Here is a 24,100-nt window from a genome sequence, read left to right as displayed (position 1 = left end):
GCATCATGTACTGAGACATTTTTATAGGGTTTTAAGGATTTATACTGAGATACACTGACATAGATACATCATACCATGTGGTAATTTATTGGTTATATATTTTTTGACTGTAATCACCAACAAAAACAGTGACCTCATATGATTAGGTCTAGCCATTAATAATCAAATTTGGAAAGTTATTAAAACAGGCAGAGCAGATGAAAAACAAACACATTTCTAAAATGTACTCACTACAGTCAATCCTGTAAAAAAAAACATCTTCTCAACTGGGACATGCGACCTGTCTCTTTCCGAAAAACAGATCATCGCTGTGTCTCAATTCAAGGGCCCCCCGACCCACGAAAGAGGCCATCTTGTTGGGCCGTGTACAAAGTGAAGGCTGAACGAATATGAGACAGTCTGGTTTACAGATGCTTTCCATGAGTGTCGCCCTTATTGCTTTTGCATATCAACAAAGCTGAAGCTGGACTCAATGATGAAGTTTGAATGCCCCCTTTTGTTATAACAAATGTACTGTTAGCTGTTCCATTGAGCACAATGAAGCCTGGGATAGGTTGAGATGGGAAGGATCCACCCGTTTGAGCCTTCTTTTCTCAGGGATAAGATGTTGTGACACCTGTGAAGGATGTAGCCCCTGAATTGAGATACAGAGACACTGTACATGTCACTAACAGTTCCACCGCCTCGTCAATCCAAAGGAAATCCCCGCTCCTACTTTTCACCTTTGTTGTTTCTTGTCAGTCGTATTTTCTGCAACTAAGCTTTCATCTGCAGAGTAGACATCTACTTCCTGTTCACATCAGCTCAGTTCATGTGAATGGTAATGTGATATACATCTCCAGGTGTGTTAGAATGGAAGGAGATTATTTCTGGAACTGAGATAAAAAAGTACTTAGCTTGTTTGGAATAATTTGATACTATTGAAAACTGTTCAGTCAAACCAACTCTCAAACACAGCGACTCTGGCACATATGGATTTATTTATAACTAAAGGACAATTGTTAGATCGGTGGCAGATAATGTGGGCTGAGTTACTGAAATCAGAACCAGAGCTACTCCACTGTTCGTGTCAGTTAGATTTAAAACATGAAGGGAGAGTCTTTTCAGTCAATGCTGTGAAACTTCAACCGGTCCCCGCCTTTGTTCAGAACTTGATCCAGGGTTGCCGCAGATGGCACCGTGCTCTGCGTTTGTGCTGAAATGACACCTCTAACTCTGCGTTCCATCTTCCCATCTCCTCAGGGACGTCATCAAGAGAATAGACCAGTCAGAATTTGAGGGATTTGAATACATCAACCCCCTGCTGCTATCCACAGAAGAGTCTGTATGAAGGAGAGACGAAGCTTCCTCCTTCGCCCACCTACTGTCTGTCCAAGCTGCCGTTTCAGCCAAAAACCACTCGCAACTCGCCAATTCTGTAAGGCGAGCAGAAGAGTAAAGGACGATGGGGAGGACGAACTCACCCTCTGGACCTGTTAACAAGGCAAACAGGAGAGTGGGAGAGTTTCCTTCCTGGACGATTCAGTTTTGTTGGGAGTAGCAAACTCTTCTTTCTACATGGAAAAAATAAAGAGGCTGAACTACAAGAACATTCCCTTTCGTTCCACTGTCTTCCCCCCTTTTCTTTTCTTTTCTTAATCTCCCCTGGCTTCATCCCTCTGTTCCGTCAGAATGTCCATCCTCATGTCAAAGCACGACTGGCTTTGTAATTTGAACAGAGAGCTGTTGTTGATTCTGTGCCTGCCATCATGAACACATCTCAACTTGACTCACATCCCTGGATGAATATGATGGTTCTGTTAATGAACTTGACATTTTATGTGCACTTTGTTTTCTTTTTCCTTTTTTCATCTTGTAGGGCGGGGCGAGGCCTCACACGAACAAGAATGTACGAGAGGAAAAAAAAAAAGTTATTATTGTGTATTATATTGTAGGTAGTTGATCCAAAATTGACGATGCCTTTTTATTGATGCAAGTGGCACATTTTCATTCGTAATCACAAACTCTCCTTTTTATCTCTATCTTTTATGGTTTTCACAAACACTTGGGGGAGGGGGGGATAACAAACTGGGACACAACTTTTTATTTAAGAAGTGCCTCAAAGTTCAAATTAATGATCTTGTCTCTGAATGCACTTACTGAACATTTCTTCACCCATCGTGGACTCAGCTGTGGATGAGCTGTGCCAGGGTTGGCCCAAATTGTTCAAATTTAGAGGGGAATCAATACATTTGGAGCAAAGTGACCTGCCACAGTCCCAACACCTGACTGAATCTTTTCATGTTTAATGAATAAATCGTGGTTTTTAATGAATCATCCATAAATGACTGACTCTGGTGGCTGTAGGAGACGAAATGCTCAAAGTTGAAGTCTTCAGTATAATAGATAGTGACGACTGTGTCCTGCTTACCAAGAGTTTTTTCAGATGCCAAATGATAATTTTGAACTGTCACAGGTGGCTTTGATCCAGCAGAGAGCATCTGTACAGTGCTGGAAAACACTGTACAGCCTTTATACACCCAGTATGAAGGTGTATAAAGGCCACGGTGCAATCACAGCCTGGGAGATTTGGAAAAACCTGATATCAGGGCTTCGGCTAAGAGGCATTTCATTGGCTCTGGCCTCCACAGTGTGTACTGGCTTGCTGGCCGAGCTCGGATTCTTCCACACCAGCTGCCACTGCGTGACCATCTGCAGCCAGTCGAAAAATGTCATGTGACCGGTGGGTTGTTCTGCCTTGTGGAAACGTGTCTCATTTCTATTTCGGGATCATTGTGTGTTTCCATCCCGGCACTGAGGCTGACTTTACATGGTGCAACTCGGATGCTACTGCAGCTGAGTCCCACTGACATCGTGAGATTCTTCCTTTAGTCAAAAAGACCAAGTGAAATGACAAAAGTAATCTGTTTGGATTAAAAATCGTGCTAATCCCTCAGAAAGGTCTCGGAGTGGGCGGCCGGTGTTATTGTGTCATGGACAGTTGAACTGACTGTAGAGAACAGGCAAAGGACCGACAGCATGTTATTAACAGTGGTATTAAATAATATTAACCGCAGCTTTTAGGGTCAAACAATATAAAACGTATTATTAGGGACTTAAAAGGCAAAGTCAAATACTGAGGACGTTTAATGTCACTAGGACTTTAAATAATAAAACATTTTTCTCTCAGGAATCATATTTTTCATAAATGTTTCACATGGAGATTAAAACTATGCTTCTCAAATTAAATTCTGATGATTGATATTTTCTAGTTACGTGTTAGAGCTCCAACATCGGGCAGTTTGTTAGTCATGATGAGAAGTTTCAAGATTTATAGACACATTTTGAATATATATCATAACCATTGGTCGATTTTAGATCATTTATCGAGTATCAACCACAATCAAATATTCAGACAGAAAACCAAAAGTTGGCATCAAACAGGCATCAATGTCTTGATTTAAATCAGGAAACATATAATTTATGTTACACATTCTTCAATTACAAAGTTGACTTAGTTATCACTGACCTGTTGAAATAAAAAAGTTCAAACATGTTTATATTTGCATTGATCATAAAGCTTCAGCATCAGTCGGAGGCTTAATCAATAACAGACAGTTGCCCGGTGTAAAGTCAGCCTGGCCCACACTGCTCAGCTCTACAGCCCCCGTGGTTCAGAGGGTTTTTAATCACAATTCGCGTTGCCCCTGAAGCAGCTTATTGTATACAGGGAAGTTTTAGGCTGTTTCTAGTTCAGGCAGGTTTGACTTCATACACTGCCACATTTATACACAGCAAGCAGCGCAAAGGGAAGTGTAGGAGCCTTGTGCTCATAAAACAAACACATGCACAACACATATGTGAATATCATACGATTTTATTTTAAAACCACTTCTCCTACAAGCTTTGTGTTAATCGCTATGTCTGTGCACTTGTGAGGAAAGACAGCTCTGTGTTGGCTGAGAAGTGTTTGACGAAATCTGACCCGTGCTAATTTGATAACAACATAATAGGATTAATTAGCTGATCCTGAGTCAAAGGGCCTCCATTAGCTGCAGGGCCTTTACAGTCAGGCAAGGAACGGATAGAGAGAGGAGAGATAAAGAAGCAGCACCGATTAGTTCACCACACTGAACACACACTTGAAGAAGCTGGAAATCACTTCTGCTCTGAAGGAAGCTTCGCCCTCCGACCCTCTGAACTTCATTAATGTCATGTTTTCACACAGCAGGTGAAACATTAGTGTCATCCTTTTTTTCTGAAGGGACCAACAGATGAACTGGGAGTCCTTGAAACCACAGCACAGAAGAGTAAACATTAAGAGTAAGCCATTGTAAAACAAACAGTACTCGTCTAAAATTGAATGAACCTAACATACCACTGGTGGGGAACGCCTCCTTTTGCTTCACCGCATTTTTGTAAATATGTGTAATTATAAAAAATGATACTGGATTTCCGTGAACAGACTCCTTCCTTTTTGCAGACATCAGAACAATCTTTTTAGATGCTACACAGTGTGTGTGTGTGTGTGTGTGTGTGTGTGTGTGTGTGTGGGGGGGGGGTCATGTGTATGTGTGTGCGCGCACCCTCTGATCAGCACCTACTCTGTTAATACAGGGAGACTTCAATGGGCCATTAACCACTTGTCATCTTCCAATATCATTATCTGTGTTTTATTGATGCAGAGAAAAATAAGCTGTTAGAAATTCTCGTTGGAAATCTGCAGCCCAGTTACTCTACTGGGCATATATCAAGGCCAGTATTCACATTCCTAACCATCTACACTTCACATGTATTGCAGTTAGACAGAAATATGATTCTGAAAATATTTTCAGATTAAATCTAAATTGTTCCTGCGTGTGAATGTTTTTTTGTTTGGGTGGGAATGATGGCATCGAGCATGAGCTCATCAGAGACTCTTTCCTCTGAGGTGGAGTTGACTTGGAGTAAATACACACAGAACACACAGAATTCAGTTTAAATGGGTTTCAATACATTTCGTTCAAAAATTTTAGGTATTTTTCTGGGAGCAGCAAGAGAAGGTCAATGAATCAGTCTCAGTCGGTTCATAGCTGGAGTCTGGACTTTTTCAGCATTGCTCAGCTAAAAGATTGTGGGGGGGCAGGGGAACCTCTAAAGGTCGTGGATGAACACGTGAACTGATCTGCACACAAACAATAACGCCCCGCTCACTGTTACACCGACACCGACTGATGCTGCATGTGGTCCAGCAAGAAACAACGTCTTCATAAGCTGAAGCGATGTTTGTGTTTCTTGCCTGTGGACGGAGCCTGGCTCACACCTGCTTCCTTATGCTAGGCAAAGGTGAATAGTACGTCCCAGCAACAGTTCTGTACTCTGTTTACATCACAGAATGTTTCTCCTTGTTTTCTGGGCTTTCTGGTTGTATGAAGACTTTCCAAAGTAACAAGAACATGGGCTGAATGAGCCACAGCTTAAACCCGCTCAGCTCTTTTCACTCCATCAGAAAAAATGTAAGTAAAAAACACAAAAATTAGATAGTCTGGCCGAGAAACAACTCTGCAGATCGCCGGAATGAGCCGATGTGAGAACACAGCAGGGGATCCTCTCCAGGATTCACAGCAATTGCGAGCCCCCCACTCGTTGAAGACGTTTCTAACATGCAACAGATGTAAAACTGAAAATAAAAACAAAAAGATAACAAATATCTCAGGATGAAAAAGCGGTGGCATACGCATAGATGTCATGAGAGTTTTTGGTGATAAGAGCCGAAGCTGGTGTTCCATCCCGTCTCTGCCTACTGCTCCACCCCTCATCTGAACACTCAGAGTAGACAATTTCCTGCAGTGTTGTTCATGTGTGAAAGGCAAAGTCCGGACCAAATTCTCCAAACATCTTCCGCAGTTCATGTCTGTAACTTTTTTAAGCTTAATATTAGTCAGTGGTTATTTGTATGCAGTTATAATTCAAATGTGTTTCGTCTGAAAAAACAACTGCATCTTTCAATCAATCAGTCGAATGTGGACTTATGAAGTAGCTCTCTGAGGAGGATGTGACCTGGTTCAGATGATGACAGGTCGAACTGTTGTTTAAGTTTGTGGGACTTGACTGGCTGGAATCAAAGGTAGGCTGCCAGGGGGCAAGTGGAAACGATCAAGTGGAGTCAAATGTAGTGGGAACTAGGGTCTCAAGAGGGTAAATGAAAAATGACAGCAGGGTCCTCTGAGAGGTGCAGTCAGAGTCATTGTGACCAAAGCCAGATGGACATTCCTCAAAAAGACCTCTCTCCTGTAACATCCGAATGCTGTTTGTGTCCCAGCAGGAGTGCCTCTGTCAGTGTGGGGCCTATGTAAGGTGTCAGAGCATCACTGAATATGAGCGCTCCCTGTGCTCTGGGTGTGTCCATCGTACAACGGGATCCTGGAGAGCGTGGGGCATCTGGGCTGCTCGCAGCTCCTGGACGGCAGCCAGCGCAGCCACCTGTGGGCTCACCAGGTCATGTCCACGTTCATCTCCGACAGACACTGGGCCAGGTGGCCGTCACAGTCCATCTGTGTGAACCTGGAGTGACAGGAACAAGGAGATTTACCTCTGCTGCTGACCGTGAACACACGCTTACATAGTGCTTCTTACAGCCCGACAACTTAGATAGAAAATCGTATTTATGAACTGTTGAAATGAAAAATTATATTAGAGTGAATATCAACTACATTTTGCTCAAAGACATCTACCTGCAAAACCAACGATTTCAAGCTGTTACTGTGTCAGGACGCTGAATCCAAACCCATCGCATCCTGGCATGTTATACCTCTTTTACACCAAAATTAGAGGCTACAGGTGGGTTTAAATAAAAACGTGATTAAACCCGCTAAAAAAGCGATTGACTCTTTTCCCACTGCCAGCCGAGGAGGTGGCCTATCTCTTTTTCCCATGTACGTCACGTTCAACATCACAACCATGCTAACAACAGAAGGTCTCTCACCTTGCTGTCTTGCCAAAATAACTCGTTAACCCAGGTGTAATGTTTCCGTCACTGCTGGAGTCGATAAAAACTTGTGTCTACTGCAGAGTTATTTGACCTTGAAGTCACAATAACAGACAAAAGCCAGATTTTAGGGGATTTAGTTAATAACAAGTTAACCATGATTGCTCTCTGGGTGGACACACAACAATTCTGCAGTAATGCTAGCAGCTCTGAGATGTAGTGCACGCAACTGTGGTTTAAGCTAACTTTTCCTAAATAGCACTCAAGGCACAAAGTACTGCTAAGGCTGATGGGAATGTGAGTAGCTTTGCAGGTATGCGGTCAAAGAACTGGACAAATTTAACTTTTGAGCTGAATCGGATCCTTAAATCATTCTTGGTGGTAAAAATGAGTTTGAGTCCTATTATTTAAAATTGTATTTGCAGGTGTGCACGTGTGAGGGGAATATGGGTGGAGGACGAGGAGAGTAAGGGTAGCAGCAGATGTCTGTCGTCCTCTGTGTCCGCTCACACAGAGGTGACCATTGTTTCTGCAGGAGACGTGCAGAGTGAGAGCACAGGCGGCTGCTGTTGCACAGGCCAACGTTAACAGAGTCACCAGGTCAGACCAGGACCAGGCCCACAGCAGCACAACCAACACTTTATTCTCAGTGACTTTCTCACCGTTTCCATTGGGGAGCCTGCAATCAAGGTTTTTTGGGCCAGAACCGGATTATAGTCCTTAAACATATAATAATACCTGCAGTTCAGTACGTATACTGTAAAGCTGCTTTCAGACCTGCACTGAGCTCCATAGATCCTGTGGGGCTGTATGTGAGAACGCAAATGTCCAAATGAGAGCCTCCGGATTTTCAAAAACATGTGATCGCCACAGCAGAATGAAAACCTTCTATCCTGCCTCTGCCTGTGATACAGAAAAAAAGAAGTAATTTGGTTGCATTTCTTACCCAAAAGGAAACACAATCAGGCACATGGGGCAGCTCTGCAGCCGTTCTCCTCCTCCTTCTTCTCCTCCTTCTTCTCCTCCTGCAGCTCCTCCATCTCCTCTGCCACTCCCCAGCTCCTCCTCTTCCCCTTTATCCATCACAACCTCCTCTTTATTTACTCTCTCCTTCACCTGGTTTGTGATAAGCTGTCTTTTCACCAGTCCAACTGTTTCATCTTGCTCTCCTCCTCCCCCCCCCTCTCCTCCCCTAACACGTGAGCATCCTGCTGATGATGCCGCTTCCTCTCGGTTGTGGAGGGATGGCCACTGTCTTTTACCGAGGGCTTGAGGTGCTGTTCTGCCAATGCTGTGAGAGGAGAACTGTGTGTCAGAGGTATGCACTGCAGGTTTGGTGTGTACTGCGACCTCCCTCTGAGGGGAGCAGCGTCCGAGAGGATCTGGACTCGAAAAAGTCCTCGGAGAAGGAGGAGCGGGTTCGGGGAGAGGGCCCACGTCTTCTCTGAGGTCACACCACCATTGTTCACCCAACTGTTGTCCTGCTGGTCTCTGAGGTGCCATGGAAAGAAAAAGATTAATTTGAATGTGGGAGCTTTTAAGCATCTGAAGGGAGACGCTTTTCCCTTATTTAACACAGATAATAAAAGTTGCAATGTCTAAAAATCAACCACATAGAAATGATATTAATAAAAGGTAATTGTGTTAAATCAACAGAGGCATGTTGCAATTTCTCCTGGTTTGTATAAATCCCACAGTGGAAACGACTCTGCTGCTGCAAAGGGGAAATATTGGTATCTACGGTTCCATATTTTACAATACATACCAGAGGTTTTATGAAAGTGTGGCACTTTAAATACACATTATGCATAGTTACAGCTCACATCTTGCAAAGCCAACATTGCTACAGATAGATGACCCCCTTGGCCTCCATTGGCACCCACTTCTGGTAAAGCAATTATTGTGGATTATATTGAAAAGTGCTGACTGGTGGTGGAATGCGTAGGAAGAACCATATTCTTGAATCCCAAAGACTAACAATAAACACACATTCATGTTGTAGAAATAATGAGTTTTGCTAGCTGCTGCCATAACACACCAATAATGTCAAATTATCACAACTACGAACTCTATTAGGTTTGTATTATAACTAGTCTAAGCAAACAAACAAGAGCATTACTTAACGTCTGAACTTAGATCTTTTTGTAATTTTGTGTGATGTTTGTCTGTCTCTGATGTGAGTCTAGTTGTGCGTCTCACCACCTTCACTAGGGAAACAGAGTTATGAGTTACACTCGATGGTAACATACCCCTGCAGACAGATTTGGAAGATCAGGGACCAGGTGCCGGTTCTGGTCCTGCAGGTACGGCGGAGCAGACTTCAGGGTGATCGCCCACAGACTCTCCGCTGCAGGCAGCTCCTCTCCGCTCCACCAGGCCGCTGCAGGATCCACTGACCTGTGAAGCCCAGATCACACACTGTCTGCCTCACACAACCGAGTGCAGGCTGCTTCTCCCTATGGAATGCAGCTCAGCCTTTTCCTCAATGTAACTGTGTTGGATTTAACCGAAGAGTTTCAAGATGTATAACTAATAGATCTCATCTTCCAACACCCAGAATGGAAGAGTTGTAAATGATGGTCATTTATTTTATAATTTTGTCAGCATTTCATGAAACTTCTTGTTTCAGTGATTGTACTGATTTGTAAATACAAAATAAGACATAGATTCATGACAAGTCTCTTCTGTATATATTAAAATAATAAAAGCTGGAATGTGCCTGGATTATATGAATTATATTTAATTATGTACCAATTTGTGGTAGGATGTGGTGGTATTTTTTTCAATTTGAGTCTGGATCCAGATCAGGGTATGTGCAATTTGGTGGATATTACAAATAGAAATCTGGATGTGTCTGGATGAGCTAATGGCTCAAAGCATACTTTTACTTAGTAGTATATGGAGTAATAAAGCGTTTTAGAAAATCTTAAAAAGGTTACAGGAACGACAATACAAAGATGTTTTTAGATACCTTCACGTGAGCCTCCAGGTAAATGAAGTCATAACTGAGGGGTCGGGAAAATAATATCTACATTATACAAGAGCTTCCAGGTCTTTTAAAAGGAAAACACTCAGCGTGTGTAAAATAGATGGGAAAAATATCTGAAGATTAAAAATATTTGAAAATCACAATGGATGACTACATCATCGCACAGTTGGATAGTAAATCATCATAAGATTTTGTACAACCCCTGCCCAGAAGAGATTCCAAGCTGCTGGAATGTGTTGTTGGAGGCTATGTGGATCCACCACAGCTAACCATTATCATCTGTTTTGAGATTGCCCAAAATGACATCCTTCTGGCAGAAATTTTACAAGTCTTTGGAAACTATATTTCAGATCACTATCCCATTTGATGCTCTGACAATATATTATCGGGTTTTATTACATTGAATATTCAGACTATGGCAGATAAGTACTTAATGAGAATATATCATATTGCCGGGAGAAAATCCTTGACAAGTGGTTAGACAATTGGTCAAAAGTATTTACGAAATCTATATAATGGAGAGATTAACATTTTCTATATAAATAAAAAGAGAGAAATGTAAGTGAATGTGGTCGAAATGGATTCGGTACCTCAGCTCACAGACACCAGATCAGACCCTTTGACTGACTGAAAAGACTGTAATACAAGGAGTAGTTTTGTTTTGGGTTTATTTAAGAATTTGTGAATGTGGGTGACGTCTTTTTGTGACGTGACAGTTACCTGAGGTAATATAAAAGGGAAAAATAATAGAAGTACAAATAGACAATAAACACAGTCCTATTTTTAACCCAGCCATGACCCATAAAACTGGTATTATATCATAAAACAACAAGAGAGAACCAACCAATCAAAAGGACATTATAACTGGCATCAGATACAGTTAGGGTCTTACTCTGCCTACGCTTTGTCAACAATTTCAAATAAAGAGTCTGTATATTGTCTGAAGCCACTGTATATTGTTTAATTTCTTACATTTTTTCTGCTGTACTTGTTCATAAAATGTAAACCTATGTTTTTCACAACCTGGCACTGTTCTATAAAAGTATTTTTTTTAATAAAACTTTTGGTTAATTTCAATGTGGTTTCATAGGGGGTGGTTTCATATTGGGCCTTGGCGGAGGTATGAGCCCTCTGAGTACCATTCTAGTTAGTCCATGTATTCTCCTTCATTGCAGATGCAGGCAAAGTTTGTATATATAGTATGTATACAGCTGCCCTTATTTCTCTTTATTTGAATTTCATGTTCTTAAACTTCAGCATGTATAAATCCAGACACACAAACCTGTTTGCCTCAGGTGGAGGCAAACAAAAACAAATGTTGCTGAAAGATACATATACGACATTTCTACAATATTAGGCATAACACGTTCATTCAGATTATAATAATTTCACTTTGGTGTCATTCAAATGTGGAATTACTTAATAATATCGGGATATTTCAAAAGTTTAAACATTGTATTTAACGCTGTTGTTGGACAACAACTAAGCCGAATATTATATTGTGACTTCATGGATCATAAAACGTCTTCAAACGAGTTTTTTCTCTGTTATTCTCCAGCTCACACTAAAGACAACTTTAAAACGTTACATTTTTCAACGGGGGTTTGTTCTCTCGTCTGGCCCCGGCGTTTCCTGACCAGACAAACAACGCTAATGAAACCCGGGGCTGTAAAGGCTGATCCCCAGTTTGAACCTGATCCTTTAACGTTTGATAAGTCCACAGTAACAGTACACGCAGTACAGACAGTACAGACAGTACAGACAGAGGATACACTACAGACAGACCCACCCACAGATCTCCTCTGTAATGTCCATGCTTCTCTCTCTGTCCCGGGAACATGACTCCGCCGGCGGCCTCTCCACACTCGATTTCTTCCGTTTCAGTTTGGACTTGGTTTGATTTTCATCCATTTCGTTAAATCCCTTTGAAAATGCGCGCTAACGCTGAGCGACGGGCACTTCCGTATCCCTGAAACCTTACGTCACGCGATTCTACCCAATCAGAGACTGACCTGTTTTACCTCAGGTATTCCTCACGAACAGGGGCTCCCCACCACATTATGCAAGACCCTAATAATAAAAAAATAATAATTATAATAATAATATAATAATAGTAATAATAAATTGGGATGAACAGAAGGCCATCAGCTGAGTAAAGATGGCAACCGGGCTCATAGAGTGCTAGTAGATATATATAGTGGCTTTGTTGTGTAAAGTCAACGATTCGATTTTAGGATCAATACCAAGCTAATATTGCATCAGTCCAGCAAGGCCAGGAATGCTTCTCTATGACCATATTTTTGGGAACTGGAAACGATCCTAACATCAACATTTTGGACCAATGGGATGCCCTAGATGGCTGGCTAGCTCCATGACCCGAGCTTGGCAAAGCAGAAGACAGTGGATGGATGGATGAATGGATGGGGGGTGATAAAGGGAATTGTGGGTAATACCTGTATAGAGGACATTTCCCGAAATCCTGTCATGATGTGCACATCCTCAGATGATTTGGAAAAGATTACAATTTAAAGTAGTTTAAGTTGGAGAAGGCAGAACTGAACAACCTAAATCATCAGAGCAGACTGGAATTAAAGCCCAAGTGACAATTTAAACTTATAGTGGGATAAATACACTGAGGTCTGCCCTCATACTAATACCACATACTGTTTGTTTCAGTGAGGACACCTGTAAACCTGTGTTCAGCTGGACTGGATGGGACAGGTGGTAAAGTAGATATTTTGTCGTACCCTCCGTCCAATCAAATTGAGCTATGATGATGATCAAACAATCCTAACAAAGCATCAATAGTAGATTTACTCCGCTTCTATGTCATAATGATGCACAAAAATCAATGGATTGGGAAGACCAAGCAAAGACATTGAACATTGAATACCCATAGCATAACAATTAACTTTATTTATATAGGAGTTATCTCAACCACAAAATGCTTCACAAAAAAAGGAATGAAACCAGAGGACAAATATAGATACAATATAATCCCAAATAATAGGATTAATCTGTATATATGAAAGTTGAAGTCAATTTCTGAAAGATTTCACACATAAGTGACAGGATTTTTAAAAAGCTGGAGTTGCATAGTGTGGAGGCTTCAAAAGCAGAGGCCTGTTCGACTATAGTCACAAGCTGAGACCTGGAAAAAGCCGGGCTCTACTCACAGATCTCATTGGTCAGAAGATACAAGGTCAAGACATTTTTTGTTCCAGTAAAAGTTGAGCTGCAGCGTTGTTTGTCAGCTGGAGGGAGAACTGGCTGATCACTGAATAGTATTAAGCCTTTTTCAGACATGACCCCTGGAGGATCTCTGGAGAATTGGGTCCGGACTCTCTGCAGAGATTGCCTTTCACACATGAACAAAACAGCAGGAGATTATCCGCTCAGACATGTTCAGCAGGCAGACGCAGGATGTAGTTATGTAGTGATTCTGCTGCTGAGTTCACATGTTTTTGTTTCCAGCACATTGGCACCTTGTCACCAAAAATGCTCTTGACATCTCCGTCAGAGACTCGGCTATTTCCATCCTGGGTTCTTTGGATTCTTTTTTAATATACGCATTTTTTTTGTTTGTTTCTGTAACATGTTTGAAGTGACACTCACTCTCTGCTAATTCTAGGCAACTGGCTGGAGAACGTTATCAAGGCAAGAACAAAAAAAGCATGTAAAATACGTGCAAAACAAGTGAAGTCATCAATGAAAATCAGTGAAAGGAAAGAACATAATGGACAAATGATGGAGTTCATCAGAGTGTTCGATTCCCTCCAAACGAAACAGCATGAGAAAAGCTTTGTATAGTGTGCTGTTTGCGTGAAGCATATAATCATCAACATTCACTTTAATATGTCACTCTTGCACAAGGACCTGTACTCGGTGCACACTGAAGCTTACATCATACAAAAATAGTAACTGCAACGATAATAATTTGTTCCCTTTGCTAGGACACACATACAGTGGAAAGTTGAAGTCATAATAATGGTGGGACTTTCTGAGCCTTTTAAGCTTTTGGCCAGAAGAGAGGGACCAACGGAGAGTGGTAACAATTATGCAATGGAAAAAGACAAGGGAAAGCTGGACTGAGCGGAAGGAAAAGAAAAGAAGGCAAAGAGGAAAGCATTATTTAGAAGAATGGAAAACAGCACTATGGGAAAACCTGCCACTTTGAAATAAGGTGAGAGTTTTTTTTTTCTTCTTTTGGAAACAGTAACCCGTTGGATGAGTATTCCAGAAGGACTGCCGCTGAGTTGCTGACATTGGCCAATCAGTTTGCTCTACCTCAACCACAGATGAGAAGAAACACAAAAGCAGAGCAGTGGGCCAAGCCTGTGGTACATAGTGCTACTCTGGGAAAAAAGCAACCCTGCGCCTGGAAGGAAACATTATGTCATCCATCCCACGTGATGCTGTGTTTTGCTGCGCTGCCATGGCGATGGTGAAGATGATGAGGAGGATAATAAAAGTGAGTTGGCAGGGGCCTTAAGCATTTAGGTTAAAGAAAAGCAAACAAAAATAGTTAATTTGTCCATGGAAAGCTGACAACGTACATATACCCTTTCAGATAGACTGTAGCCAGTTAGAAAACTGACCTTTATGAATTGGATGAAAAAAATGAATTACTTAAAACATTATTGTTCGCCCACTCATTCCAGTTGCTTATTAACTCACTTAATGCTCTTTGCCCCATTGGGACCATAATGACCATCCTCTCTGTTTCCTAACATTGACAACATGTTGACCTACCAGGTCCATCTCAGTGCCACCTCTGAGGTTTGTTCTGTTCCATCTGATCTGCACCTGGTGCTGATATATGGATGAAATGTAGTCTTTAGGTTGTAATTGTTTGGATGTAGCACATGTAGCTCAGTTTGGTTACAAATGCAAAGCGGATATTGAGGGTCTACTTACCCCAAAGTTAAACACCACATAAAACCACACTTTGATTCGCTTAGCCCCGGGAAAAGAATGTTTTCTTATCCACATTTGTGCATTCTCAATTAGATGTTAATGGAGGGAAAGGTTCGCCTCTGAAATATTAACATATTTGTGACTGTACTCTTAGAGTTAAGAAAAACACAACCTGGGTTTTTCAAAGACTTTGTCTTCATGCCCTTTTCTGTCTTGCTTTAGGTGAATTTTTGACTTTGTCCATCTGATGTGGGCAGATTGACCAAGTGCAAAATTCACCTAAAGCTGACTAACACTTTTAATCTCAATAATAGTTAATTAAAATTGTATTAATTACATTTGATTCTATTTTAGGGGAGAAACCATATGGAAATTTATTAAGGGTGAAACAATGTGAATTTCTGGTTTTCATGGTGTCCTTTTGACCAAACATCCTCAGACCTTCTGCTGAGACAATCTTGTCATTTATGTATATACTGTTAAAGTACTTCAATGAAAAGAAGAGATCACTTGGATACTTCATGTATCGTCAAACTAAATTCAATGGTGAGTCTAACGCAGCCTGAAACTACCATTTTGGGAAGTGTCATTTCCACGAAGTGTCTGAGAATCTTTGGTAATTTACCAAAACAGAATATTTAATTTTAAACTTGTGTCTTTTTAATGTAGTGCCTGGTCATGTGTGAAAATAGACAGGAGCAAAGTTTCTTGATTTGTTGTCCCGGCTGCTACATACTGGAAGCCAGGGCTTCCTTGAACACAGCAGCAGGGAGGAGTTTTCAAAATAGTTTTGCTCTTGCAGCTGGACTACCATGCAATGGTCACGTCGGTTTGCAAAAAACATTATGCAATGCAGTGTTTGCTGCGATGAGGGGAGGCCCAGCATCCGGTGGGACCTTCATATTAACAGTGAGCAGAAGGTAGTGTCCATTGTGCCCCACACGATGCAGCTCTCAAGAAAAACACTTTGAGCTGTAATAGAGGTTATCATCCCACACAAGGGAAGAATTAAAAAGGCAGAGTGAATGGCAACAAATACAAAGAACACAAGTGAAGAGCAGAGACAATCTCATGAGGGAAAAAGGAGAGCAAGAGGACAATCACTGCATGCTGGCAACATTATGAATCATTGAAAACGCGGCTTGGCATACAGTACATACTGTCTAGCAGCTTTGGCCTTAGTAGGATGAGAAACCTGAAGGAAGCACAAGCTCACTTGTATCCAGTACCACTTCACGTAAACACACAGACAGTGATACAGTATGCCAGTATAGTACTGTAGGCCCACTTCCAGCCTGTAGCTGTCAGAGCTCAGTGCTGGCAGAGAGGACGGCTGCGTGCCAGACTGATAGGCCCTGTGAAGGCTCTGGTCCCCCTCAGGAAAGGTTAGTTATCTGTCAGCTAGATGGGACAAAGCCCAATCCTGTGGCTCCGGCACTGGAACCATCACTGACCACTCACTGTATGCCACTGCTTGGTAACTCACTACTCAATGCATGTAATATACTGTGCAGACGCTGGTTTTGAATCCGGATATGATTAACCTAGATTAAAATAAAGATTAGAAGCAGGGGAAAGCAGCTATATCAAAAGCATGTCTACCAACACCACCAAGGTTCAATGTAAATTTTTCTTCAAAAAACACAAATCTAAAAAGTGGTGTGCTTTCTTGATAAATAACAGTTAATCTCCTTGCCAAATACTTCTGTGCAGTATCTCCTGTTGTGTGAGCAGAGAGCTACAGTCAGTTTGAACAGGTAGTGGTCTCTGTGTCTGACATGATAGCTGCTTTTTGACATGCACTGAACTCTTGAGATCTTCCAGATATTCTCTCAAGGGGCTATGTGTGAACTCAAATGTACACCGGAGAGCCACCGGAGTTTCTGCAGACATTGTCCAGGCCAGTCCCTGGGAAAAAAGTCTGCAGAAGTTTCGAAAGGAGCCAATGTGAGAACACAGCAGGAGAGCCTCCGCAGGATTCACTGCGAGCGAATGGGTGTGTTCATGACATTTCTAACACACAACAGATGCAAAGATGAAAAACACAAAAAGATGAAAAATATCTCAATCGTGATATCTGAAGCAGATAACATATGTTCTGATCAAGCTCTGCCTGCTGCACCACCCCACACCTGAATCATATTGCCTGAAAACCTACAGGAATAAGACTATAAAAAGTATCCAGATAAGTGATCAGTAATCGATTATTAAATCAATTGGCAACTATTCTGATAAACGATTAATTGCATTGAATCTTTTTTTGATGTAAATTTCCAACAGTTAAAAATCTAAATTCTCTTATTTCAGCTTCTTAATGCTGAATATTTTATATTTTCTTTGCTTATCTAATGCCAATAAATCTATTTTTTTACAATTTTCAGACATTTTATGGTCAAAACAACTAATGGATTAATCATGAAATGAATCAACAGATTAATTGATAACGAAAATTATCATTGATTGCAACCCTAAACAGTAGATGTTTTTGTTTTCTTGAATTTATGTTATTATTTAAAACTCTTTGACAGACACACTATAAACAGTAAAACCTTTTACAAATCTGAAGTTGATCAAATGTGTAATGAACTGTGTTTGCACATTTTATGAATATATATTACTGTTACATTGCTTTTGATGAAAATTATATTGGCTCAATTACTGATATTATTTCAATTGCCCATGCCGGAGGGTGAGACAGAGGAGAGAAAGACCAGGACACTTGCGCTCCATCAGGTATCAGCTCTGACTAGTTTGTTAATAATCATAATAATAATAACAATTGTTATTGGAAAAAGACCTTTAGAAAGGCTTCAAATAATAGATCATACTAGATATATCATCGGTTCCTTTTTCAATCGAACCCATTGACTCTGATGACCTGCACTGGAACATTCTCCCAGATCCTTTTCACACTCCTTACATCATGCTGCAGTTACAGCCGTGTGTGGCTAGGGGACGCCACAGGAACAGCAAAGTGCTGAACTTGCTGTGGACACACGACCCCCTGATGTGGAAGCACCCGGTTGACGATGACTTCAGGTTACTTCTTCACTCCCTGAAGTAACGTGTCACAATATTTCCCTGAACGTATAACAAAATAAGAAACAATTGTGCAGATATTCAGAATCAATAGACTGTTACGCCCCAAAACTCACTCATTCATGTAGAGATACCACAGTGGTAACTGGCTTTAGGAAGCTTTTCATTCTTCTGAACAAACTATGAAAACCTCAACATATTCTACAAAAAGGCCTTTTGCAGAGATAACAATTTATATGGCCTTAAGTAAAATCAACAGAATGAATAGATGAATCCAACTATCTTGATTTATTTATTTCTGAACGTGGTGGTGAATTTACTGCCTACAATCGCTTTCTTAAGTCTGATCTGTGAAAAATTAATTTCTCTCATCATTGCAGTAGCAGGATTGTCTCTCAAGGTCCCCAACACATGAAGCTTGTTTACTCCCTGCTACTTGCCAAACCGTTTTGACACATTCAAGCAGAAGAGAAAATAAATACCACAGTCAGTGCAAGCTTCCCCTTCCAAAGCTAAATTTGTCTTGTCTCGCATATACACAAAAACAGGAGCGGTTAAACCGACTTAAACCCATTTACCACATGTATATATGCATCATCTTAAGGCAGTTAGTAGTGTTAGTAACTCCTTACAATATTCTAGAGAAACCCAACTGTAACCCAACAGTTCCCACAACAAGCTAACACTAAGTTGACTGTGGAGATAAAAAAAACATTAACCAAAACCACACTCAATGGGGGTGGACATCTGCCTTGACCGGTTGGAGTGAGAAGAGAAAAATGGGGGAGATAATAGAGAGGGGGAGAGAAGAAAGAGAGGTGTAATTATGTTATTAATGACAGCAGAAACCGTTATACAATAATAATAATATTATTCTTTGTTAAGTAGTAAATATATATAGGCACATATATAACTATTCTTCTTCTCCTCCTTTCTCTGCAGGCTTGTTCCTGGAGGAGCTCAGCCTCACAGAGTCAGTCACATTCCTGGCTGGTATTCAATGACTGAGCCAGACACACAAACACACAGGGAGGGAGAGAGAGAGAGAGAGAGAGAGACTGGGCAGGGTGTGGAGAGAGAGAGCGAGAGAGCGACATAGACAGGCAGAGAGAGAGCGCGACATAGACAGGCAGAGAGAGAGAGCGACATAGACAGACAGAGAGAGGGAGAGAGAGAGCGACATAGACAGGCAGAGAGAGAGAGAGAGAGAGAGAGAGAGAGAGAGAGAGAGAGAGAGAGAGAGAGAGAGGCAGGCTCTCAGACTTCTCATCTCCAAACATTCACAGTGAACTGCGGGGCAGACGGAGCGGGTTACTGCTCCTCGACAGCGGACACAACCTCAAATCAGGGTTTTTCTTATCGAGCCGTATCGACCCACAGCCGCCGCTGGTGTCTCGTTACCGGCCGCTTCCTCCTGGACCTCGACATTCGGAACTTTTTCTCTTCTCTGGAGTTTGGAGAGCCGTGTTCGTCGGATATGGACAGTCGGCGAGTTTCTGCAGGGAGCGACCGGCCGGTGTTCACTCAGTAGCCGGAGGAATAAAACAGTCCACTGGCCGTTTGGGACTTTTTTTTACTGGATGTTTGATGAAGCGCGTCGACATTTTGGTCAATTCTGGGACTCAGTGGATTTACCAGGCTCAGGGACGTATTGAAACTCTTGATTCCCGGTCGTCGTCGAGAAGTACTTGCGCTTCTAAAGTTGCAGAAAAAACATGGAGACAGTAAGTCGCCAGAGCTTCCAGCCTCATCCGGGACTGCAACAAACTCTCAAGCAGTTTCACCTCAGCTCTATGAGCTCTTTGGGCGGACCGGCGGCTTTCTCTGCCCGGTGGCAACATGAGCTTTTCTTCAAGAAAGAAGGTAAGGAGCCCGAGCCGGCTCTCCAGCATCTGCCGCCGCCGGTGATGCCGGGCCCGCTGTTCATCCCATCGGACCGCTCCACGGAGAGGTGCGAGACGGTGCTGGAAGCCGAGACCATCTCGTGCTTCGTGGTCGGCGGAGAGAAGCGACTGTGCCTGCCGCAGATCCTCAACACGGTGCTGCGGGACTTAAGCCTACAACAGATCAACTCGGTGTGCGACGAGCTGCACATCTACTGCTCCCGGTGCACGGCGGACCAGCTGGAGATCCTCAAAGTCATGGGGATCCTGCCCTTCTCGGCGCCGTCCTGCGGCCTCATCACCAAGACGGACTCCGAGCGGCTCTGCAACGCCCTGATCTACGGAGGCGCCTACCCGCCGCGCTGCAAGAAGGAGCTGAGCGGCGGCGCGCTGGAGCTGGAGCTCACCGAGAGGAGCTTCAAAGTCTACCACGAGTGCTTCGGCAAGTGCAAAGGCTTGTTCGTGCCGGAGCTGTACAGCAGCCCCAACGCAGCGTGCATCCAGTGCTTGGAGTGCAGACTAATGTACCCGACCCATAAGTTCGTGGTGCACAGTCACAAGGCGCAGGAGAACAGGACTTGCCACTGGGGCTTCGACTCGGCAAACTGGAGAGCGTACATCCTCCTGGACCAGGATTACACGGGGAAAGAGGAGAAGGCCCGTCTGGAGCAGCTCCTGGAAGAGATCAAGGAGAAATTTGACTTCGCCAACAAGTACAAGAGGAAAGCATCGTCCAGGGTGAGTTGCTGCCCCTCGCCATGGGAGCTGTTTCCTTCCTGTGCAGCTCATCTACTTTTTTGGTTTGGTTTTATTTCCTCCCCCGTTGTCAAGACCCAATTCATGCATTTGAGTGTATTTGTCCATTGGGAATGTAAGCTACATGCATACATATGTTTATCCCTTTTAACAGCACAGAGCTTTCTTCATATTGCCTTTAAAACACCGTTTATCCAAGCCTTCAAATACACCACATTAGTGAATCCATGTAGTTTGGCTCCCTAAATGCAAACTTATGGCCCCTAAAATTGAATTTGCCAAAACTTCCCTGCATGCCTCAAGAAATGTTCGCATCTAGAGGGTGTGCTGAAGACCTGGATTTCCTTGTTCCTCGCCTGTGGTCATGGGAATCCTAGTTTTTTTTTTTTGGGAGGCTTCCCTATGGGCCCCACAACAGAATGAATAATACAAATATGTTACCTACATATTTCGAAAATGTATCCGTGACTCGTCACATGGATGTCTCGTACTGTGTGTCATGCGTGTCTATCCGGGGGTCATTGACCCCTTCCTGTAGAGAGACCACTTAGTATTTGGTCATCATTGCCAGATTGTTACTAATTAGGCCTCATCCAGCAGTGACAACAAAACGCCTCTGGTGGCAATAAAACCATTATTTGCCTGTGAAACACCTCTCAGGCTTTTATTGGCCTGTACTGTAAATACACTCTCGTTTACCAACAAATGGCTCAATGGGAAACAGTAAACAGCATCCTGGAGAAGTGTGTAGCTCAAACATCAGCTCTGATGTCAACGGGGAAACACTTTTCCTTCCTTGCTTCAGTTTAAAAGAATTTTCAGTTTTTCCATTCTCCGTTTCTCTTCCTCTCTGACTCACACACAGATGCTCATGTTCTCTCTCGCGCTCTCTTCTTGGGACTGAGGCTATATCTTGCTCAGTCTACGTTTCTAGCTGTTCTATCAGTCTGTGTGTTCCCAGGGGAAGGGATACACTTGGTCAGCAGTGTGATTATTGTTATGTGAAAAATTGCCAATTGTGTGTGTGTTTGTGTATGTCTGGAGCCTTTTGTGCCCCCGTAAGTGTATACAACAATTGTTGGACTTTTGATTGGTTTGATGTGCTGCCACCAGTGTCAAAGGACTTTCATATTTTATTCCTGGTTAGAACAACATTTTCTGATTCTCTTTTTCTAAACATTTGAATTATCAGAATCCGAGCGTTCACACTGACTCTGGCTACACACATTTTAATCAGATTCTCAGTTCTTCCCTCGGCTCTGCCTTTTGGGCTAAGTGTCTGTAAAGATGTATTAAGGGATTATAATCTGTTCTTCAGTGTGCAGACAGGAGTTTGCAGAGAAGGTAGTTTGGTGGTAGACTGATAAAAAGAATCCCAGCCCCCAGCCCACCTCTCGGAAAAAGAGGCTACTGTGGCCATTTGCATGAACTGTTACACATGAATGGAGTTGATGAAGCAGGGTTTAGAAGTATTGTGGTGGAAACATAATATGATCCCAACAAAGGGGAGCATTCAGCAAACATCGGACCCCCCACCCCCACCAAAACATCCACCTAACTCAGGCCAGCCATCCACCTCTGACATACATGCACTCACATTGAGCCTGCCCCTCTTAACACGCATCTTTACTCCAACCTGACTGAAACAGAGTGTACTTATGGGGGAAGCACACTTGTTGATGAGGCACAGAAAGTAACTGCAAAAGTGTTTACCAGGAGGGCCCCCACCCCCCTCATGTCCCCGCTGAGGCTTCTTTCAGGGGAATCTGCCAAAAAGAAGTGAATTCAGAGAGAGACCCTTGAAGTCCCGAAGAGTGCCAAAGTCCTGCCATGCATGGTGAATACCCACTCTTGGCACACACTTTCATTCAGACTTGAGTAGGCACACCTCAAGGACCCCCACTTTCAGGGGCCTCCTCTATTTTTTGTAAGTGCCGATGGGGCACTCAAGTGTTAAGCCCAAGGCTCATTTTGAGCCTCTGTCCTGCTTTTAATTCGACGCCTCCTTTTCTTTCCTCAACTCCCATGTTTCAAGAAACGCTAATGAACACTAATCAACTCCTACCCATGCTGGGTAGGAGTTGAGGAAATATGCTTAACTTACACCAACAGAGATCCCCGTTGTCAGCACATTTTAGCACAGCCCAGGCACTTTGAAAGTGTTCATGGAGGATGTGAGGTAAAGTGCTAGACTGCGTTGTGCTGCCTTCTACCTTTTAGCACACAGGAAAATGCCATCATGTGCGTGCTGTTAGCCCAGGAACTGGGCGGCTCTGTGAATATTAATACGGTTGTAACAAAAGTGTTAGCAGCAGTCTTGCATGCAGACAGACACAGGAAGTGATATTGCCGCACTTCCCTCCTCGCAGACGCTCTTCTGAGAGCCTCCCCCCGAGACGCACACAGATCTGACTCACGGACCGTTTGAGTAAAAACAGCTTTTCACTTTTTGCTGCCTGCCTGTATTTGCAGAAGAAGTATGAGCTCATTCTCTGTTCTTATCTGAGAGGATGTGAGCCGGAGCACTATTGAATTGTTAAAATAAATTTATAAGCTGAGTGTGGAACACTTCTCCGGATTGCCCGTGCCAGCTCCCGGCTGCAAGTCTTTTGGTTTCTGGCTGGTACACATGTGGGTGGCACACATAATCAGTGGCTTTCCGCATCAGGATGTTTAGATAAGGATTGCGGCTGCAGATTTAGTATGTTGCTAACTTTATATTTTGCCCTCAAGATGATGTGATTTCTTCAGAATCCGTCTGTGTAAGGCAGATATGAGAAAGAGAATTGGGGGGGGGGTCGTTTGTCTTTAAGCCCACTCAAGCTTTGCTGTTAAAAAAAACCCAGAAAGTATAAATCCAACTTAAATTTAGTTAGTTCCTTCCTAAGTGTCGATAGTACCGTACGGTCTCTTGTGTTTTCACCAATTACTTCAGTTTAAGAAATAATGCAGTTTTCTTAGTTGATGTCATTGGATCAGACACAAGATTTTTTTTTTTGTCCTTTCTGTCGATTTTGGCCTATATTTAAAAAATGCCACATCTGTAGCTATGTCAAGATGTTTAACACAACTGTTACCGTCCCCATCCATGATTATTCCTACAGTCACCAGTGAGTCCACTGCTTACAGCTGAATAGGAAGTGCAGATTTCCTCTTACCCAGTGAGTAATTTCCATTCTGCGGTGGTGGAAAGTAATTTGTTTAGAGATTCATGTGTATAAAGAATTCATTGAGAACAACAAAGCCCCCATTTTGTGTTTGTGCACAAAATATGCTATGTTACAGTGTTGACTGCCAGCACATTCCTGTACATTGTTATCCTATGGCTCTCTGTAGGAGAAGCCGATTCGTGGTATAGCAAGGAATTGTCAATTATGTTTATATTATAAAGCATTGCACTAAAATATTTGGCTGTCCATGTGCTCAAACTTCCCTCCGTTAGTTTTATAACCACCCCCACCCCAAGACGCCCTCACGGCTGCTCAGGATATCTGGCCTCCAGCAGAAGGGGCCGCTTGTTTCAAGAGGGAGTGGGGCAGTTGTGTTGGTGGGGGCTCAGAGGAAGTAAAC

The 24,100-nt window shown here is 42.7% G+C and overlaps 3 protein-coding genes across 4 annotated transcripts in view; 2 read left to right on the top strand and 1 right to left on the bottom strand.

The window, feature by feature from the left end:
- prkcz (protein kinase C, zeta) overlaps positions 1-4,431 on the top strand; it is a 110,694-nt gene extending 106,263 nt beyond the window's left edge. For both annotated transcript variants that reach the window (XM_062392474.1, XM_062392475.1), the window contains one exon: positions 1,243-4,431. In XM_062392474.1, coding sequence (XP_062248458.1) covers positions 1,243-1,330 — 88 coding nt within the window. In that variant the 3' untranslated portion in view covers positions 1,331-4,431. The remainder of the gene's footprint in view (positions 1-1,242) is intronic.
- Positions 4,432-4,525: 94 nt separating this feature from the next.
- Positions 4,526-8,573, bottom strand: si:ch73-70k4.1 (uncharacterized). The gene is made up of 2 exons (XM_062392476.1): positions 7,893-8,573; positions 4,526-6,522 (listed from the first exon to the last, which is right to left on the bottom strand). Exons 1-2 carry the CDS (start codon positions 8,489-8,491, stop codon positions 6,450-6,452), a joined length of 672 nt encoding a protein of 223 aa, XP_062248460.1. The 5' UTR covers positions 8,492-8,573; the 3' UTR covers positions 4,526-6,449.
- A 10,614-nt stretch (positions 8,574-19,187) lies between these two features.
- Positions 19,188-24,100, top strand: part of skia (v-ski avian sarcoma viral oncogene homolog a) — a 70,301-nt gene continuing 65,388 nt past the window's right edge. The window contains exon 1 of the mRNA XM_062392105.1: positions 19,188-20,512. Within this exon, the coding sequence (XP_062248089.1) occupies positions 19,607-20,512 (906 nt within the window). The 5' untranslated portion in view covers positions 19,188-19,606. The remainder of the gene's footprint in view (positions 20,513-24,100) is intronic.

The sequence above is a fragment of the Platichthys flesus genome, chromosome 7 (assembly GCF_949316205.1).
Source record: "Platichthys flesus chromosome 7, fPlaFle2.1, whole genome shotgun sequence".
NCBI lineage: Eukaryota > Metazoa > Chordata > Actinopteri > Pleuronectiformes > Pleuronectidae > Platichthys > Platichthys flesus.
The sequence above is the reverse complement of the archived record's forward strand: the minus strand, read 5'-3'. Positions and strand labels throughout refer to the sequence as shown.